Source organism: Aythya marila (genome assembly GCF_965140915.1).
Source record: "Aythya marila genome assembly, chromosome: 7".
NCBI classification, from domain to species: domain Eukaryota; kingdom Metazoa; phylum Chordata; class Aves; order Anseriformes; family Anatidae; genus Aythya; species Aythya marila.
This window is the reverse complement of record NC_139048.1, coordinates 30,725,771-30,744,810: the sequence shown is the minus strand read 5'-3', so window position 1 is coordinate 30,744,810 and position 19,040 is coordinate 30,725,771. Positions and strand designations below refer to the sequence as shown.

The window sequence follows — 19,040 nt, the reverse complement described above, 5'->3', positions numbered from 1 at the left end:
GCTTTGGTTGATGAGGGAAGGTTTACATCCCACAGTGACTTAAAGTCAGTTCATCTGTCCTTTCTGAGACCTTCTTCTTCTCTGGTGCCTCCTTGGGAAATTATGGTAGCAAAACCAGTGTTTAATGCTCTGGGGTTTTCTGTTGTCCTTTATAATGCTGTTATAATTTAGGTCGCATTTCTATCCCTTCTAATGCTCCCAAGCATTTTGTTTACTTTAGCTCAGTGCCCATTACACTACAGCAGCTATCTGTACTGCTTCCTCTGAGGGGATAATGTCTAAAAAGCTGATAAATTCAGAATCCATATTTGCATTCATGAATATGTTATTTGTCCCAGTGTGCATTTTTATCCAAATTGAAAATCATTTCCCCAGTTATTGCTCAGGTACCAAATGCATTTAAATCCTTACAGAGCTACTCACAATCCCCCAGGGCTGTTAAAAAATCAAAAAAACAAAAAACACTGCTGGGACCTTTCACTGGTGGTGTCCCCATGCTGCTCTGCTGACTCCCTCCTGGCACCTGCTCCTCCTTTAACCGGTGCTGATACAGTCATAAACCATGCAGACCAGCTCCTCTATTTGTTAGTTTTCAATTTTCTTCTGGATTTGTCACTAGAATTGCCAGATTATAATTTTCTACAAGTTAGCATTTTTTCTTGGACAGCCGATCCTGCTTCCCCTTGTGTAGCACTCTAGAGCCACGTCTCTTTGGCTGCAGCCCTTTCCCCTGCCTTTAGGAGTGTCCTTCCTTGTTTTCTGACTTCAGAAAACTGACTTCAGACTTTCAGTGTGACTCTTTCCAGGCCATCAGTGACTTGCAAATGCTAACAGATACCTGGCAGCTTTCTAGTTCACCACTGTCAGATTCCTAGGTGGCCAAACTATTTATTTGGTGTCATGGCCAGGGCAGCTTCCAGAATGGATAGACACTACTTGTCCTTGAATAAAGGAATCTGTTACCTAGCTGTCCATCATGAGGACATTGTTCCACCTGGATGATGCAGACACTAACCTTCTTGTGAGAGTCAGCAGCATTTTTTTGTCAGCACCAGTGATTCTGAACTTTGGATCAAGTTACATTACTCCAAGTAAAAGAGGTATCTTAATCCCTGGTTTCTGAAACTTGTCCTGTTCTCTTATCTCACTGCTGAACTTGTGATCATTCCTGGTAGGTACGGTTTTGACTAATTTGTGCACTCTGTGGGTGGCAGTGAGTGTCAAAGCTCCACTGGCTTCCTGCATGCTCTATTCAACTTCACCAGATCAGCCTTTAATGCCTTCTAAGCTCCAAGTATTGTGAAATTCACAGAAATGTCAGCTCAGTAACAAAGAAAATATTGAGTAGGATGCTAGGAGTGCTGTCTGCCTCTCAGGGCACGTCTGTTGGCTTTTGCCCGTCCTTCCCACAGCTAGGCCTCAGTCAGTGCCAAACAGTGGCACGAGGTGACCCTGCGTGGGTGTGGGGATGTTGTCTGACCGTCTTTATACTAACAATGTTGTTGTTTGCCTTTATGAAACCTTCCAGGAAATACTTTCCACAGTCTTATGTAAATAATTCTGGCATCTTTTGAAATTTGAGTAACAATTCTTGTGTGGTTTGATTAGCAGGCTCCAGCTCAGCTGTCCAGGCTGATGAGGCTTCACAACACATATGTGGTGATGCACAAGAGGTCTAAACAACACTCGTGGCATTGATTATAGGAGGCTTTTTATTGTCTCAAAGCTTGCTGGAGTACTTGGCTTATGGCTTAAGTAATTCATTTGTTTAAGCGCCTGGAAAGCGTGTAGCTGAATGTAACTGGTAATGCATTGAGTGACCCAGGAAGCAAGGAACTGATAAACATCAAATGTGCAGTTTGCTACATTTCTGGAAAAGAGACATCAATTCTTTATTAAATATATCCATTTAGGATGGACACTGGGGAGGGAGAAGTGTCTGAGAAGTACTGAGAAACGAGGAAAGGCAGGTGCTGCCTTTTGTCCCAAGGGTGCTAAGGAGGGTGGACTGAACCAAATTGTTTGTGTGGAGGAATGGGATATGCATCAGCTTTTGTAGGATGCCTTTGTCCCACTGCACATAGGTTGGGCAGGAGAAGCGTGTAGCTGAGTGCCCTGCTCAGCGGCTCCAAACAGGGTGGAGTTAGATGCAAAAAGCAGCAGCAGTGGAGGACTCTGGGTTTACTTTCTATGATGAATTAAGCAACACTTGTAGAGCGAAGGAGTTTTGAGCTGTGTCCTCCCCACAGGAATCTGCCTAGGAAGAGGATTGTTGGGAGCAGCATTACAAGTCAGGCTGCAGGCATCTCTTCTTGAGGGCTGGTTTGCCAGGGTTCTCTGTAGCTGGTAATCACAGGTAGGTAAGGACAAACTGCTTCATAATGGTAAGTGGAGAAATTGTATTTCCAGAGAAACTAAGTGCAGATAAAGATATCTCAAACCTTCTAAACTTTACTTTTACAAAGTCTGTGAGTGGGAGTGCAGATGTACAAAAATTCTGATCTGCCTTAATCAGCCTTAGCACTTGTAAGCTGTCCCAGCTTCAAAAGCTAGGACTGTTTTTAAAGCTTTTGGCCCAATAATGCATAACTGTACACCCTTCTACTTGACAGTCAGGTAGCTGAATGTAATTTCTTCTAAGTGTGTGCATATGTATATGCATTTTAATTCTGAAATGTCTTTTGAAGTATTTTAACAGAGCTAATAAAAAACTGTAATTACTCCAGGATGTGTTTAATAGTACTCTTGGCATGTGATGACTAACGGGCAAGGAGAATCAGTCGTCTCCTGACTTTCTACAGAAACATAGGCTTTGCTTTGACAAGTTCAATGTATTTATTTTACAAAATTTACATCAGAGTGCAGAGAAGTGAAGCCACAGCATATAAATCTGACTTGAGAAAATGTAATTTTCTCCAATAAAATAAATTCATGTAATGCAGTTGTGGACATACCCATTGCCATAATGGAAGTTGGGGTTTAAGCCTTGAACTCTTGCGAAGTGGCAGGTTTCCTCCCAGGGTGTTCAGAGGGGCTCTGAGGGAACCGTGCCTGGTGTGAGAGGGACATAGGTCTGGTGGGTCTGTGCCATCCAGCAGGGACAAGAGAGCTGTGGGCAGAACTCTGTAGGAGCGGGTGGTTTGGCCTGGGTGTGTTTGAAGGTTGTATCGTCCTAAAAGATGAAGTCATCCTGGGGGATGTGGAGAGATACCTACAGCCAGAAATTGGGTTCCTGTAGTAGTGCTCAGAATGAGCCCCCTTAACCATCTGGTCCTCTTGGAAGGGAGCTGCACAGCAGAAATTGACCTCGTTGCACTAATTGCTCACCAGGGTTTACCCAGCAAACGTGGGAACAGTCAGTACTGAGGCAGGTGCTATCAAACTCTGATCCTGAAGAACAAAAAAGCAACTGGCAGGGCAGAACCTATGCTCTTACAATTGGCTTTTTAGTATGTCTTTCGAGAAGTCATTCCTGGACTTTTTTTTTTTTTTTGGTAATTCAAGTCCAAATGAGTTGCAGATGAATGTGTGGTCCAGCTGTTGGGGTGAGCAAAGCAGCCCATGGGACAGCCCTGCAGTTGCAGCTCTGTGACTATGCTGTACTCCCTGTGCCTGAACTTGCTTTTCCCCCCCATACAATTCATCTGGGCTGCCCCTGTGAGAATCCTGCTCTTTGAGAGCTCAGGTGGGAGCTGGGAGAAAACTGAACTTCCTGCCCATCCTGGTATTTCAAAAATCCAGCATTTGTTTCAGTGCAAGGTAACCAAGTACTTCCTCGGTTTTTGCTTAGAGGAAACCTCTGATTTGCTCCTCTGCCTTAAGTGAGCCCCGTGAAAGAGAGAAGGCTTCATCAGTGGAGGAATGGAGAGATTTCTGGAATATGGCCCAATACTTGTCTTGCAGTAACAGCAGTGAAACTGATCTTCGTATTTCTGTATCAAGCTGTATTTCCATTATTAACTAGTAAAGTAGCCAGTACTTTAACGTATAATTTAAGCTTTGTGGGCATATTTTGTAAAGACAAAGGTTATTGAAGAGCTAACTTAAATACTTCTGACTAATATAGATTATATATATTTTTAATGGTTTTATGATAAGTAGTTAATGTTACTTCTTAGAGTCCTTGGGCAGTGATGTAAGGAGCTGTAGGATATTTTTCCCCTCTCCACATCCTAGAGCCACTGCCTGCAGGTAGCAGTTGTAGATGTACAGCCCAATGCAGGCCTGACTTTGGGAGCATCTTTGCATTAAGCAGTGGCAGCCTCCTGTGAGAGTGGGGTTGTTGTATAGGCTGAGTGCACACAGAGGGTTGGGGAGCTGAGTATCTATGTGGTGCCCTCCGCATTACAAACCAGGGTCTGGAGACAGGACTAAATTGGCTATCCTGTTTACTCACCTATGATTAAGAGGATGCAATCCATCTCATGGCTGGATTGCTTCTCAGAAAATACAGAAAATAACTCCAGCGATTGCAACTAATGATGAAGCAGGAAACAAAAACCCCTCTCCATCTCTACCTCAGTTACTCTGTCAAAGCTTTTTTTCTATTTTTGGTGGTGCAGTTGACGTTTCTCTGAGCAAACCTGCATATACTTAGCAATATTCCCTCTTCTCTTTGGAAATTAACAGCATGCTGCATCAAGTGTTAATACAGCACATTTACTGTACGCTCTGCTGGCAGGGGGATTGGCAAAGTGCTCGCAAGATGTCACCTGCTGCAAATGGGGCCATACACATGAGCTGCCATTGCTATGTGTGGAGGAAAAATAGCATCTTTCTATTGAGGGTGAGTAGGGAAATACCAGTCACTTTGGGTTGGGGTACACAGCACTGAAATAAACTTAGGAATTTCAGTGTTGAAGTAAAAGTTACTCTTTAAGTTGAGAAGTGCATCTTTTTGCATTAAATGCAAAACTGACCCTGTAGCAAAATTTAATTTTAGCTGTACCTAGATGAGGTGCTGTTGTACTAAAGTTTTAAATTTATTATTTTTTTTTCACTAACGTGGAGGCAAGTAACTTGCTGTTACTGATGTTCTCCATTGGCTTGGACACACCTTGCTGTGGCAGTGACTGTGACTGTATTGGGAAAGTGGCCATTTTTGTAAGAAGAACATAGGGCAGGGGAATAATTAAAGCTGTTAGGTCTTAGAGGAAAATGGATAATGAGGAATTCAGGAATTACTTGAATGTAATGAAAGTGAACACATCCATGAGAATGGATTCAGCACCCATGAAAAAGGAATGAGTTGGAAGTACGTTTGATTGTTGAAACTGAGTCTTAAAAATGTTTACTTTATTGAAAGGATCCAATCAAGCAAAGGACAGTAACAAAATCCATACAATTTGTACTAGTTCTATAGCATGAAAATCTTCTTATCTAATGTAAGAGGAGTCAAGTATGTCAAAGAGTTCATAGGCTGAAATGTTTCCACGTGGAGCGCTCAAGCAATGTTCACAAAATAAAAACTGTGATAGTGTTCTAGTTAAAGCTAGATCATGCAAAATTGGAGAAAGGATTGTATTTGTACTGTAAATTATTCAATATAACCCCAGTTCAACCAAATATTTGCATATGCTTAACTTCTTCAGGAGAGCATATAAACAGATGTTTGACTTCAGTAAACAGAGTTATTCAGTTATTCACACTGGGTGCTGAAGTGGAGCTGTAAATATCTCTTGTGGCTTTAACTCCAATGTAAGCTCTGCCTTCACTGTCTCTCATCACACACTGATGCTGAGGCGGGCTCTGCAGCTCTCTGGGAGGTGCAGAGGGTGGGCACGGGAGTTGGCAGCCTGATCTTTTACTTCCCAGGACATCCCTGAGCTCATGAGCTGGATTTTTTTTATTTTTTTTTTTTGGTCAAGCCTTAACTGAAGGTGTTCCCCAGCTGATGTGCAAATGGCCATTCAGCCCCAGGACCCAGCTGATGGGTGGTGAAAGCCCTGGAAGATGCTCGGTGTGGGTGTCAGGTGCATGGCAGTGATCATTGCTGGGACGTCCCAGCTGCTTGCAGGCATAAAAGCAGCAGTGCCGTGCTGTTGGGGTGGCAGTAGGAGTGGGTGGGCGCTCTGCTGCACCTGGATGGGGTATGGTATGTGTCAAGCCAGCTGTGGCTGCCTACCCAGTGACATAACGCTCGTTAAGAATGGCACTGAGACAAACAGAGGTGGTTTTTGCCTGTTCACATGTTTAAGTATTTTTGAAGTGTTTTCTTCTGTTGACAGTTCAACATAATTGTTTTGGAAACAGAAATAAAGTATTCGGGACATATAGTTAATGGAGCATAGCTTTAACCTAGCCACAAACGCTGTCAGACTGTAAAGCAAATTCATCTCCTATTTGGCTTCTGTAAGAGACACTTTTTTTTTTTTACCATTTCTGCTGACATTTCTGATATATTATGGCACCAGTTCCATCACAGCACAAACATTTGCACTTCAGAGACCCCGTTTTTGTGTCTGCAATCTTCAGGCATTTTATCTGATCAGTAATAATACAGACGAGCCCATAATAAAACTGTCCACTATAATTTTTCGTGTTTTTAAAGAATTCTATATGTATACTTGTAGTTTGCTTTATACCTGAATGTTTTATCACAATTGTAATATTCACAAGGCAACACCCATAAACGAAATGTGTGACTGTTGATCCTTGAAGGAGTTCTGGTTGGTTGTGTAAAATCATAGCATTCACGTAAATAGGTATCTAAACATTTATAAACATGCTGTACTGTTCTTCCAACCATGATAATTTCACAGGGGCTATTGTTCTTGACGTATATTAAATGGCAAATGCTTGTTTACGTCTACTTAGTGATTTGTAAGTATGCACTTTCTCCTCTTAGAATGAGTTATAAACTGTGCTTGCCTCAAAGATGTGTTCAAATTTGCTGCTAGTGGTCAGAAGGTATTAAAGTTGCTGCTATACCAATGTTCGTGTTGTGGTGCTGTTCGTAGGGAGCCTTGGCTAGGTTCTGAATAACCCAGCTGCCTCTGACTTGGGGCAAAATCAGTCCAAAGCTGAGATTTTTGTTTTTTCTTTTTATTAAAAACAACGTAGAAACTTCATGTTCTGGTGCAATTTAAGTGCTAGTTTTGGCTTGGAAATTTGCCAGAGACCAGTGGGGACAATGTTAGCCAGGGTTTGGATATTTGTACAGCAGTTTTTCCTTCTCTGTTACCTCTTAACCACATCTATAATAGTTTTTTTCCTCTCCCTTGCCTATCTTTCTCTGAGGTTAAATTTTATAAAGAATCATTTCCTTCCAACGTGTGACAATAGCAAACACCTGATTTCAGAGGGCTTCTCTAACTTCAGTTATTTCTGTACCAAGAACAAATTTGCATGGGTATTTTATTATTATTAAAATAAATATAAAATATTTATTAAAAAAATAAATATTAAAAAAAGCAAATTATTATTTGCTTATTTTACCCTGACCAAGGCTATCCATTTTAATTAAGTCCATGTTTCCCTGGTCAGCTTCAAATGAGTGTGGAGTTTTAAAGTACTGCAATAACAATGGATCGTAAATATTTTAAGATTACAAGAAGAGCATTGGGTCTTAAATATATTCCAGGTGCGCAGATGCCATGACTCATTTGATTTCTGGGGTTTTGTTTTTTTCCATTCACCTTTATCCTGTCTTAAAACTTTCTGAAATGCGTCATGTAGGTGACTTGACTTGCTGGAGTTTGAGCGATTCAGTAACTACATTGGTGAAAGATAAAATAATAAAACAAAAGTGAGATGAGGAGAGATGATTGCTCCTTGGAGTGCCATCATGGCACTGCTGTAAATACTGGCAATTGCAAATACTGCCAGTGATCGGCTGCCGCCACCACCCCTCTGGGAAAACACGGGTGTACTTGTGTTTCTTGGGACCTCTGTCTGGTTTTATGTCTCAGTACATACATGCAGTCAAACATGGAATGCTCCTGAGAGAATTTTTTTTTTTTTTTTTTTTTTTTTAAAAAAAAAGATACATGCCAAAAATTGGAGTTCCCCAAAACCTCAGCTTTCTTTATTTTTCATTAAGGATTTTTGTGAGTGAATATATAGCTTCTCATTCCCTGTGGTAATATCAAACTTAAGAATTTTGCTACAGCAATGTGATGTATTTTCCTGTATTTCCTAATCTTTTAAGACTTACTGTGTGCCGTTACATGACAGATATTCCTTTTATTAGCAATTCACAATTGTCCTTTGCCATGTCAGGCTGCATTTACAGCTGAACGCTGTTTCTTGTAGACTGTGGACCTTTTGGAGCTGTGTAATAACTTGTTGGGTGGTTGTGAGCTATTTCTGAGTTAGCAGAGTCTGCTTAACTTTGGTAGGAGCATCCTTGCTTTCTACATTCTCTTACCAGCTTTTTTTCTGATTTAAAATGGGGGAGAAAGGGAGGCCAATTTGTATGCACTTGTATATAGAGATGCATATTCTTAGAGCAGCAGTGCTGCTGTCCTCGTGTTTTACTTGACTTTTCATCAAAATCAAAAATAAGTCTGCCAAGATTCTGTCCTGAAATCTCTCTAGAGTAGACTTGACTCAAGAAAGTCAGCTGAGCTCTGAATAGATGTTTCAAAAATAGGACATCGTGATTTAGAGATGTGGATTTTCTTTTTTTTTCTCCCAAGATTGTAAATTTAAATATCTCTGAGGTCTGAAGTGTGTATGGACATTTCTTTCTAGGACTTGGAGCACAGTCAGTCTGCATATGCTTGTGGTCTTTATTAGGCCAAGCTGAAGAAACTAAATAAGTCTCTTGAACAACCTGTTTCCATTTTTGAGGTGTAAGATGTTGGGGGCACGTGACAGTAAATGTCACCTCGTGCAATAATAATGCCATGTGCTTAAAATTAAAAACAACAGGGCCCAATGCTTTCAGGGTCTCCTCTGAATGTGTGAGGAAAAAATGGTGAAGTATTGATATGATCGCATCCTCAAAAGCATCCAGTAAGCTTGATGATATTTTGATTTGTTTAATAATAACCATCTGGGCAACGTGGAGGTGCTCAGCCTTGATTTAAAAGTAGTCAGCTAGAATATAGTATGGTGGAAGCTGCTTCTGTCCTTTGAAGATGCTGTTGCAGAATCCAGAATGACTTCTGAGTTGGCTATGTGGAAGTGACAGTGCACGTGAGCATTTTGGTTACTAGGGTAAGTAAAGGGGGAAAAAGCCACTTTTGACCAGCACAAAGTCTTGCGCATGCTTCTGGGAGGGGGTTCCCTTTTTCCTTTCTATTTTCTTGAGAACTAGCTGCTCTTTTCCTCTAGCAGTTACATGCTTTCCAATTGATTGGTAACATGTTTATGAGCCTAAAGCTTCCTTTTCCTAGCGGCATAACAGGCTTTTAAACAGAAAGTTGGCCAAATGGATTGTGAGATCTCTGCTAACAATTCTGGTGTCCTCTTGTGGGTGGGAATGATAGCCCCATTAGGAAAAGTCTGAAATTCTTACTTGAGCTGTTTCCCCTGGAGCTAGGTACAGAGACTGTTGTAGGAGGAGGAAGATGGGCACATGTTCATGGTACGTAGATCCTGTTGCTTGGCCTGGATTCACTGACTCACGTAATCATGAGCCGTCCTGTCAGACTGATGTTTGTCCAGCTGAAATACAAACACAGTCCCCCAAATTCGCACTACCACATGGAGCCCTGTGCTTGATGTGTGGTATTTATCTGCTTCCTGAAGCTGCTGCACATTGCAGCTGATGGCCTGCACTGGCCAGGGTGGCAGGAGCCAGACATCAACCTGGATCAGGACAAGGGAAGGCTTCTCATCATCTTTAAACCCCTGAATGAGGGGTGGAGTAGTGAATGTGCTGTGCCATCCTCCCCTACCCTTTGTATTTTCATAGCATTCTTTTAATAGTGAACTTTAGTATTAAAATCCCTGAAAAACAAAAAGTCAGAGGTGATCTCCTTGGTCTTTGGGAAGAAGAAAGGAGCTCTGCTTGATGTGTAAGGGAGCCTTGATATGATCTGGAGTAAGTTCAGACCTTGGAGAAATTCCTGTCTTTTACAATACCTAACAAAACTTTTCTGTTAGTGGAAACTCCACATCCTTTTGGTGTGGATTAGCAGAGTGTGATCCCAAAGGATGTCTGTATGTCCTAAGCTGGTGGTTTGGTTTTGTGGTGCGAATTAGACGCTGTCCATACGTTTGTTTTTCTACATGCTGGGTCCATGGAAGAAAATGACAGCACAAGCCCAGCACTGTGCCACCAGGTGGATTGGGCTTTGTTAGTGCTGGAGCCGTGAAGAGGGGGGGAAGCAGTCTGTTTGTTTGGCTTGGAATGAGATACAGGGCGTTTGTAACCACAATGGGAAGTTATAAGCGGAAACTGGCAATGAAATCCAAGTCAAGTGCTTTGCTTGGGAAAATTGACAGCACATAAACCCTTTTTATACAATAGCTTGTTTTTATAATGCTGTAACTCTCTCGCCATTTCATGCTTCTGTTGCTAGGAAGTTCATTGTATTTGTCACAATGTTTTTTAATGTGAAAGAAGATTTTTAAATAATTCAGTTCTGGTCTACAGAAATATGTTAATTCTCTTTATTGGAGCAATAAAACAGTTTTATATAACTTCCTAATGTTACTCATTCTAAATATGCTCTGGAATTCATCCAAACCTCTCTTTGTTCATCCAGACCTGTCTTGGCCAGTTTATTCTTCTGATTTTGTTTTGATTTGTTCTGTGTTGTTTTTTTTTGTTGTTTTTTTTTTTCCCCCCTCTCCCCTGCTGGCCACTTACCTACTTACCTAGAGCATTGTTAGAGAAGGCCATTTACTGGGAGATGTTCTGCTGGGCACTGGGTTTGGATGCTGGCTCTCTGCTGACTCTTGCAATTAAACATCAGTTTTAATAAGCGGAACTTCTCCCATAGGGTCACTTCTCCAAAGTACTGTGAAGCACAAGGCTGAAGCAGGAAGAGTGAAAAATTTAATTTTATTGAAATTGCAGCTTAATAAAGCAAATGCAAGATTCTTGCTTGGGAGGCTGTGCATACGTGATTATCAAATTAATGTACATTTGTATGTTTTAATGTTAATGGGATTAAGCTTGCTTGTTTAACAGGTGTGGTCCATAACAGTTCAACATTGTATATGCCCTATATGCATCCATAGCTATGGAATAGTTTGTAATCACCTTTGTGAATGTTGGTTGACTAATGCATGTACCAAATCTTTGTTTTTTTCAGATCTGCCTTGAGTGAAGTGTGACAAAAAATGCTACAGCGGTTTTGTCTCTGGAAGTGGTTAGCTGTAGGGATTGCACTTGCTACTGTCTTAGCAGGTTCCTTGGCCCAGAACGATGAAGGTAAGGCTTTTGCTGTGGGAGGGACGGGATGATTCTGTGATTTGCTTTGTCCCCCAGGAGTTATCAAATGAACAAGTGGTAGGGAAGATAGGGTACAGCAAAGAGTTAGCTAGCATTGTAATTCCTTTCTTATTTATTGAAAGAGTTACCTTACCTTGCTTTACTTGTAAATGGACAGCTACAGCACTGGGAACAGTGGTTTCAAATAATTCTTAATTTTTAATTCTTAGAAACAGTACTTCAAAAATACCAAAGTGATGTTGTAAGAAAGAGCATGAGCTATTGGTGCCACATCTCTGTTAAATTTAATTAAAAATACCAGTAATCTGTTCCTCCAGTTATCTGTAGTAACACAGAATTACAGATGGAGGTACCTCGGTCCTTCTTCTGTTTCAAAATCTTCAGATTTGTACATTTTTGTTACAGTTGCTTTAGAGGAAGGGAAAGATACTTGTCCACACTTACACATGAAGCTATTGTTCATTAATGGTAATGTGCCTGTAATGCATAGTGGCTTCCTGACTTAGAAAGGCTGTGAAGCCTGTACCTCAGCAGTTATTGATCTGTTGATAATGCTGCCTGATGGGATCACGTGGTAGGAGAGAAGCCCTGCAGCTTCTTTGCTCTGTTTTAAGAGTCATCTGGAGTAATGAAAATTACAACAGTGACAGATAGCAATGGCAGCGGAAACTCAGCTGATTAGATTTTTGGTTTTCAAATTTCCATGCACTGTTGACTTTTTATCTGCTGCTTCTGTTTCATGTTTGCAGTGATCCCATGAAAACTTGCCGATAAAACTTTCCTTCCTGTTACCAGGAAGTGGGGAAGACCTGAAAATACAGAATATTGTAAACAGGTCTAACTCTTGTGGACAACTTAGAACTAATAATCTGTCTACTCCATCTGTCCACGTCCTTGAAGGCAGAACGCAGACACCATCAGGGTTTTATGGGCTTCCCTTTAGTGCATTAACTTAAATTCTTGAAATGTGGTGTTTTGTGTTTAATGCAATGTTTCAGATGGATTTGTAGTGATCCCTGCTAGGGTGGCCACGTAATGATTTTCTTCCTGCCTTTTTTTTTTTTTTTTTTTTTTTTTTTTTTTTTTTTTTTGGTATGATTTGGCTCGTGACATTGAATTTAGCACATAACCCAAACTGGTTTTTATCACTGAAGTTCTCTTGTTATACAGCCTGAACAGAGGGTGCCTTGATTTTCAGTGAAATATCAGTTTGAATATAGCCAAGAATACTGTTCCTTCACTGGGGGAAAGGTTCAGAAATACCATTGCTTGAGGAATATGTAGCTGAACCACTTCTGATGCAAACTCAAGAATTAGTTTGCATCAAACTCAAGAATTTTTCTTCCTGTATTCAGGGAAGTGAATTTAGCTACAAGTGTTCCTGTTATCTTTGTTCTCTGTATAAATGACATGATGATATAATAGAGGAAAAAATACATGGAAATTAATTTAAGCCAGGGTAGGATATTGGTTACTCAACAAATACCATATACCTAATTAGGCAATGCATTTAAAATCTTTTGAAATGTATTTCTTGAAGCTAAAAAGAAAGTTATGTTCCATACTTAACTCATTGCAGGAAAGTACTTTGGCATGACTTGTACATACCAGTAGAGTTACTTGAATTTGCAATGTCACAATTTGTAATCTAACATATAGCAGATATGACAGATGCACTCTTTTAGCAATTGCAATATAAAAATAGCATAATTATTTTAACAGCACAACAATCATGAATACAAACAGGAAAATCAATTATGGCATAAATCATAACTTATTTCTTTGCATCGAGCATGCAAATGATCTGTTTCCATGGTTGTAGCAGTACCTATTTGGTTATTTGCATGCCAATATTACTGCATTTTGCTCCATTAGCCATCAGTTTCTGTATTTTGGATGTTTTTGTTTGACATCCTGAGCCATCAAATCTTTTCCCAGATATAGCAATTGACAATGTTACAAATTAGCCTTAAAAACTTTATACAGGACTGTCTTGGAAATATTTAGACTTCTTTCTTGCTACACTTGCAAGAGAGCTTTCCCAGACTCTTGTTTGTTCATTTGGCTCAGTGCCATTGTCTCGTTCCTATCCTAACTTTATTCACGGTTAGCTGGCAGTGCCTGCGTAATCTTTCAGTTCAGGTAATGTGTTTCCTTCTCTGGTGTTCCTGCTCTTCAGCCAAAGGATCGTTAGACAGCAATAATTCCCTGCTTCAGTTTCTGCTCGCTAGCCTAAACAAACGTGTTTCTGAAAGCTGTCCTTGCACCTGGGTTCTCCTTCCTCTCCTGATCCTGGAAGTCCTGCTGTGTCCTCCTTTTGGCTGAAATGCCTCTCCCGAGTGTGCTTGCTGGCATTTGTGTTTGGTGGCCAAGTGGCCTCCTGCCAGCCCCTTGCTCTGCCAGTTGTGCTTTGCTGTCGCTGTTGGAGTTACTTCCCCTACTGAAGCATATTTTATGTGTTGTGGTAGCAGGCAGGTCATGGTGAAATTATTTTTTTGTTGATGAAATGCAAATATTTTACATCTGCTGTAGTCCCCTTATATCAAAAACAAACCCCAAAATATATTAAAGGAAAAATTTTCTTGTTAGAGTTACCACGTTTATGTCAGTATACGATTGGAAAATGCAGTGTTTTCTCCCATGGATTTCATTGTCTGTGTTGTTGTATTGCTCAGCCATATGGTATGCCAGAATAGATGTAAGACTGGGTGAATGGGTACTGTGGTGGATATTTTTTCCTTGTAAAGAAAGAAATGTGGTTTTCTGTTTCTTCTGCCTCTAGTTTGCTCCTTTCCAAGCAGAAGAAATGCTGCATATTTGTGTGTTGCAATGCATTATGTGTGTGTATGTTATGTGTGTATATATATATATATATACACACACATTTACAAAAGATGCGTTTAATTTATCTTATATATATTATATTATTTATTATCTTTATTATATATATAATGTAAAATGTATCTTTTTCTTTAAGTAATACATATGGGTAAGTAAAAGTAGAAATGTCAGTTACAGCCTTGGAATATGTAAAATTAGGCCAGCTACAGTGGCTTTTATTTATTTTTTTAGTGATGCTCTGATAAATTCCAAGTCAAACTCTCAGGCTAAAAGAAGCAGTGAGGAGGAAGGTGGAAGCCCAGGATGCAATCTCTTTTTTTCTTTTAGGCATAGTGTATTTGACTGAACAAAAAAAAATTAGCAGCAATCTTTTGGTCAGTGGAGAAGGCTGCTGAATTTAAACACTGTGTGCACTCTGATGCTACAAACCAATCCAGCAAAAAAAATTGACAATTAGCAGACTTGCTAATCTTTAGTGGTTTAGTCTTAGTGTATATCTGTCATAAAGGGTATAGTTGTGAACTGGGGGGGGCTGCCAGTAATTGTTATCCCATCCTATCTTTTATTTACTTATTTGGCTTATTTACTTCCCAAAATATCTACATTTGAATTCTCCTTGCATTTGGTATTGAACCAATACTTGCATTTTAATATTTGTTAAAATAGGAAAGATCTGTTTTTGATTTTTTTTTTTTTTTCAAAAGTATGGGTGGACTTGAACTTTGCACCAAAGCAGTATGATGTCATGTTCTAATAAGCTCACAGTTACAACTTTTTTGCTTTATTTTGACTGCTATAACCTCCTGAACAGGAGATGTGCCATTGACAGCTGCTCTGTGGCAAATGTGACCGTCACTGAGAGCTCAATGGTTTTTGTTCACTTCTAATCTGCTAGCAGGATCTTTTCTTAGAGTATGAGACTCTCTAGCAGGAATGCCTCTGCAGAGTAAAGATGACATGCTTGGGAAACTTGGAGACGTTTTGTTAGCATTTTTGTTGCAGTCCAAATTAACATGTAGATGGAGGGGAAAAAATTACCATTTAGGTTTGGATGTGTATTGCTTTTTTTCCTTATGCCAACAAAGACCCTTGAAGGGCTGTATCAATATTTCCTCCTCTTTACTTCCATATGTAGAAGTATAGGCTTGTCTGGAGCAAAGAACACAGTAGGGAGAAATCAAGGAAAAAAAACGACTTGCTTGAGGACTGTTCACTAGCTATCAAAAACATCACCCTGGTGTTTGATAAGAGCACAGCTGAGTGCTACAGTTGGGTTGTGTTGAACATAGAGCAGCTTCAGAAACATGGTGGCTGCTGAATACTTTATCTTGGATGCAAAAGGATGCAAAACTGACCTCATGGGCAGCCACCTGCACTAGCAGAATGCCAGGTGAGCCTGCCTGGCTGTGCTGAAGTTGTTGGAGAATCATCTCCTGCTGCTTGAAGTTGATGAAATGAACGACTTCATCACTGCTCTTATTAAACTCTTAATGCTGTCAGAAATCCAGTCGTTTGTGGAAATTTACTCTGCAAATATGTAAATAATTCTGAGTTCCAGGATGCAGAGTAGGGATGCAGATTTTCTGACTAAGTAATATTTAAAAACATTTAAAAACGTGAATGGATTCATGCAGTTACTCACGTAATTGTATATATTGTCGTGGTTGAGCAAACTAAACAGCGCTCCTAGTCCTACCGTGTCAGACTGTACTTAGCTAGCCAGGGTCCTGGGGTGCTCCTGCTCTTCTATCTCCTTGCTTTGTGCTCCTGAATTCTTTTGCACATCAAACCGAAACCTCACTTGAGCAGTTGGAGTTGCTGGGTGTATTTCCCACAGTAAGCTGGGCTGTCCCACCTGCAGCTGCACAACTGCTGGGTCTGCAGCAGCTAGAGGGTGGTGGCAGTCCATTAGTACTTGGTGCTGGCAGCTGAAATTAAATAATAAGGCTAATAAGATTTTGTTAACTATGTGTTTCACTTCATAAGGGAAAACTTTTTTTTTTTTTTTTTTTTTTTTCCCATCAGGATATAAGGAACAGCCTTACCTATGTAAATTGTCTTTATCATTACCCTGGATTGGAGGTTACATTTTAAATATGGATTTTCCTTTGGAAAGCACAACTGTGTGATTCGCTTTGTCACCAGGACTGGGCAGACACAAGTTCTTTCAGCTGTTTTTGTGCTGCACAGGATCCATCTGTTAGTTACTGTCTTTAATTTAGCCTAACACGGTCTTTGCTACAAAAATTCGAGTAACTAAAGGCGCTCACAAATCACTTTAAGAGGCTACTTTAAAAATAAAATGGTTTCAGAACCTGATATATGACTGTCAGGCAGGAAATTAACTGCAGAAAATGCATGTTTGAATACATGGAGCCCATTTATCATTTCTGGAGCCCTGTGCTGTACACATGCAGTGGGAGAAGAAGAATGCAAACAGGTGCTTGCCTAAGGGCCACCTGGGAAACCCTTTGCTCCTCAGAACAGAAGTCATTTTTTTGCTTGCTTTATGAAAAGTAAATGCTTTTGGTTGAGTGCTCTGGTGCCAGGCTCTTCAGTGGTCCTAAAGGGAAAAGAACTGCTGTTGGTGTCTTTGAAGAGGAACTCAACCATTAGTTACTCTGAGAAGTTCTTCAAAACACATCTGATGGGACATCCTGGTGTGCCACCAGCAGTGCTTTGAGTCGGCAGAAGACCTATTTCTCTTTGGCAAGAGGCAAGTTAAATTTCTGAAATAAATGTAAGAGGAGCAAGCTTCATCTTCCTAGCCTTTAAGGCCCATGTGCTGAATGAGGCAGGAAGCCATCTTTTGGGAAAACAGATCCCAGATCCCAGCTTGGGACATGCCAGGCTCTTTATGCTCAAGCCTTGCTCTTTGTCCCTAGCGATATTGTGCATCAAGTTCCTGTTGTATTGCCTGGAATGTATAATTGCAGGCATAGTCTACGAGGCTGCTACAACTTGACCGACCTGAACATGAACACTGATCGGTGCTCTCCTCCAAGGGATGCTATGAGGCTTGCATCTGGGGAGGGCAGGCCAGGGGAAGGGCAAGCAAACCCTTGTGGAAGGGCACTGGCACAGCTGGCATCCCCTCTGTGACAATGACTTGGTCTTCAGGATTTTCCTAGAGTAGATAACTCCAATGATACTGGGCCAAGCTCTTAAAATCGGGGACAGTTGTGTCTGTCTGCCTTTCTGTGTTGGTTTGTGGCCATAGAGCATGCATATTGAGCAGAGCCAACTCCCGTACTGGTCCTTCTTGTGCTTTAGTGGTTATTTTGAGGGAGCCATGATGAGCAGGGATACATCTGTGTAAATTTATTTGATAAATTAGTGTTTCGATGTATAAACAGAATCAGAGTAAGGAAAGTCAGGTTTTTGAGAACATTATGATATGTGATCTCCATCTCGTGTCCAGATTTCACAGAACAAATTTACCAATTCCACTGAAACTAATCCCTTATATCTAAGTGAGGCAGTGCACTGAGACTGTAAATAAGACACTGCTTTCTTGGATGTGGTAGATTTCACCCTAATTTGGGGGATGAGGCAGGATTTGTGTGTATTGCTGAGTACAGAAGATTATAAAGTAAATGCTCAGTGAATTTATTCTGTAGTAAAGCTCTTCGGTCATGAATATTCAGACCTTAATTGCAAATGTGCATGCATTAAAATGTAAAGTTTGCATAAACTTGGAAATGTGTGCCTCTCTCTTCTAATTACCACAAAGACACCCAAGGTAGCCACCTTGGCTGTACAGGAGTTGCTATAACTCTGACATCTTTTTCTCTGGGCTTGAATTAACTCTGGGTTCCCCCTCTGCACTCATGCACACTCTTAATGTCACTAATGTCACTCCCAACAGAAGCCATTTGCTGTAGGTGAGACCCTGCCAATTTAATTACTGAAAATATTATTCCAAGAAACTGTACTTTTTGTAGAGTTCCCTGTGTTCCTACATTTTTCTTTGCAGCTTAAGCTCCATCTGCACTCAAGGAGTAAATTCTTCTCTCTTTTACCTGTCGAATCGATGCACCTCCTCCAACTGGATCAGCAAGACCTGCGTGTTTCATCTTACTCCAGTTTTCTCTGAAACATAACCACATTTGCGGTTCAGTCGGCCAGTAGGTCTTGTAATTAGATATCTCATGCTGATTGAACGCGCTTGCTTGTATAGGAGATCCTTAATAAGAACAAGTGTAAATATTTTGTCTGTTTAGTGAAATTAGTTTGTAGGAAATGAGACTTTGAAGTTTTTAGAGCAATAACTAAATTAATAAGAAATAACTGTTCTGACTTTCAAAAAAAAAAAAAAAAAAAGGGAGTTATAGTAGAAATATGAGGAATTAAAATGTGGTTCCATCCCTTAATGGCCTGTTATTCTTTCTTGAGGGTAGGCACCATTTACATTGTCTAATTATTTTTTATTGGAAATAACAATGACGACTTTTCGTTTGTATTTTTTATTGTATATCTAGCAACAGTTCTGGAACTGAGAATCCCAGGGTGTGTCGTGTTGGCATGGGAGGTTGGTAGTGTCCTTCATAGTAAGATCATTTTCAGACTGACCCATTCTGAAAATGCTAAGGCAAAGCAATAGGTCTGTGGAGGAGTCTGAGCTGTTAGGCAGGAAACTTGAAAGCTGCAGCTCTCTACTGTAGACTTCATTTCAGGCACATGACATGTGAGGAATGGGGCAAGGTATGAGAATCCAGACTCTCTGAATTTAATATGTTCTTCATCTGGTGAAGAGGCCAGAGCAAGGTGGGGAAGAAACACCCCTTTGTTCTTCCCTCTTTCTCCAGACTTTGTCGTCTTCTTTCTTTGATATTCTGGTGCATGTTGT

General features: G+C 40.5%; 1 protein-coding gene across 1 annotated transcript in view; it reads left to right on the top strand.

Annotated features, from left to right (window-relative positions):
- The window catches only part of PCDH15 (protocadherin related 15), a 731,645-nt gene that overhangs the window by 364,288 nt on the left and 348,317 nt on the right, over positions 1-19,040 (top strand). Inside the window, exon 6 of the mRNA XM_082765483.1 lies at positions 11,211-11,329. Within this exon, the coding sequence (XP_082621609.1) occupies positions 11,239-11,329 (91 nt within the window). The 5' untranslated portion in view covers positions 11,211-11,238. The remainder of the gene's footprint in view (positions 1-11,210; positions 11,330-19,040) is intronic.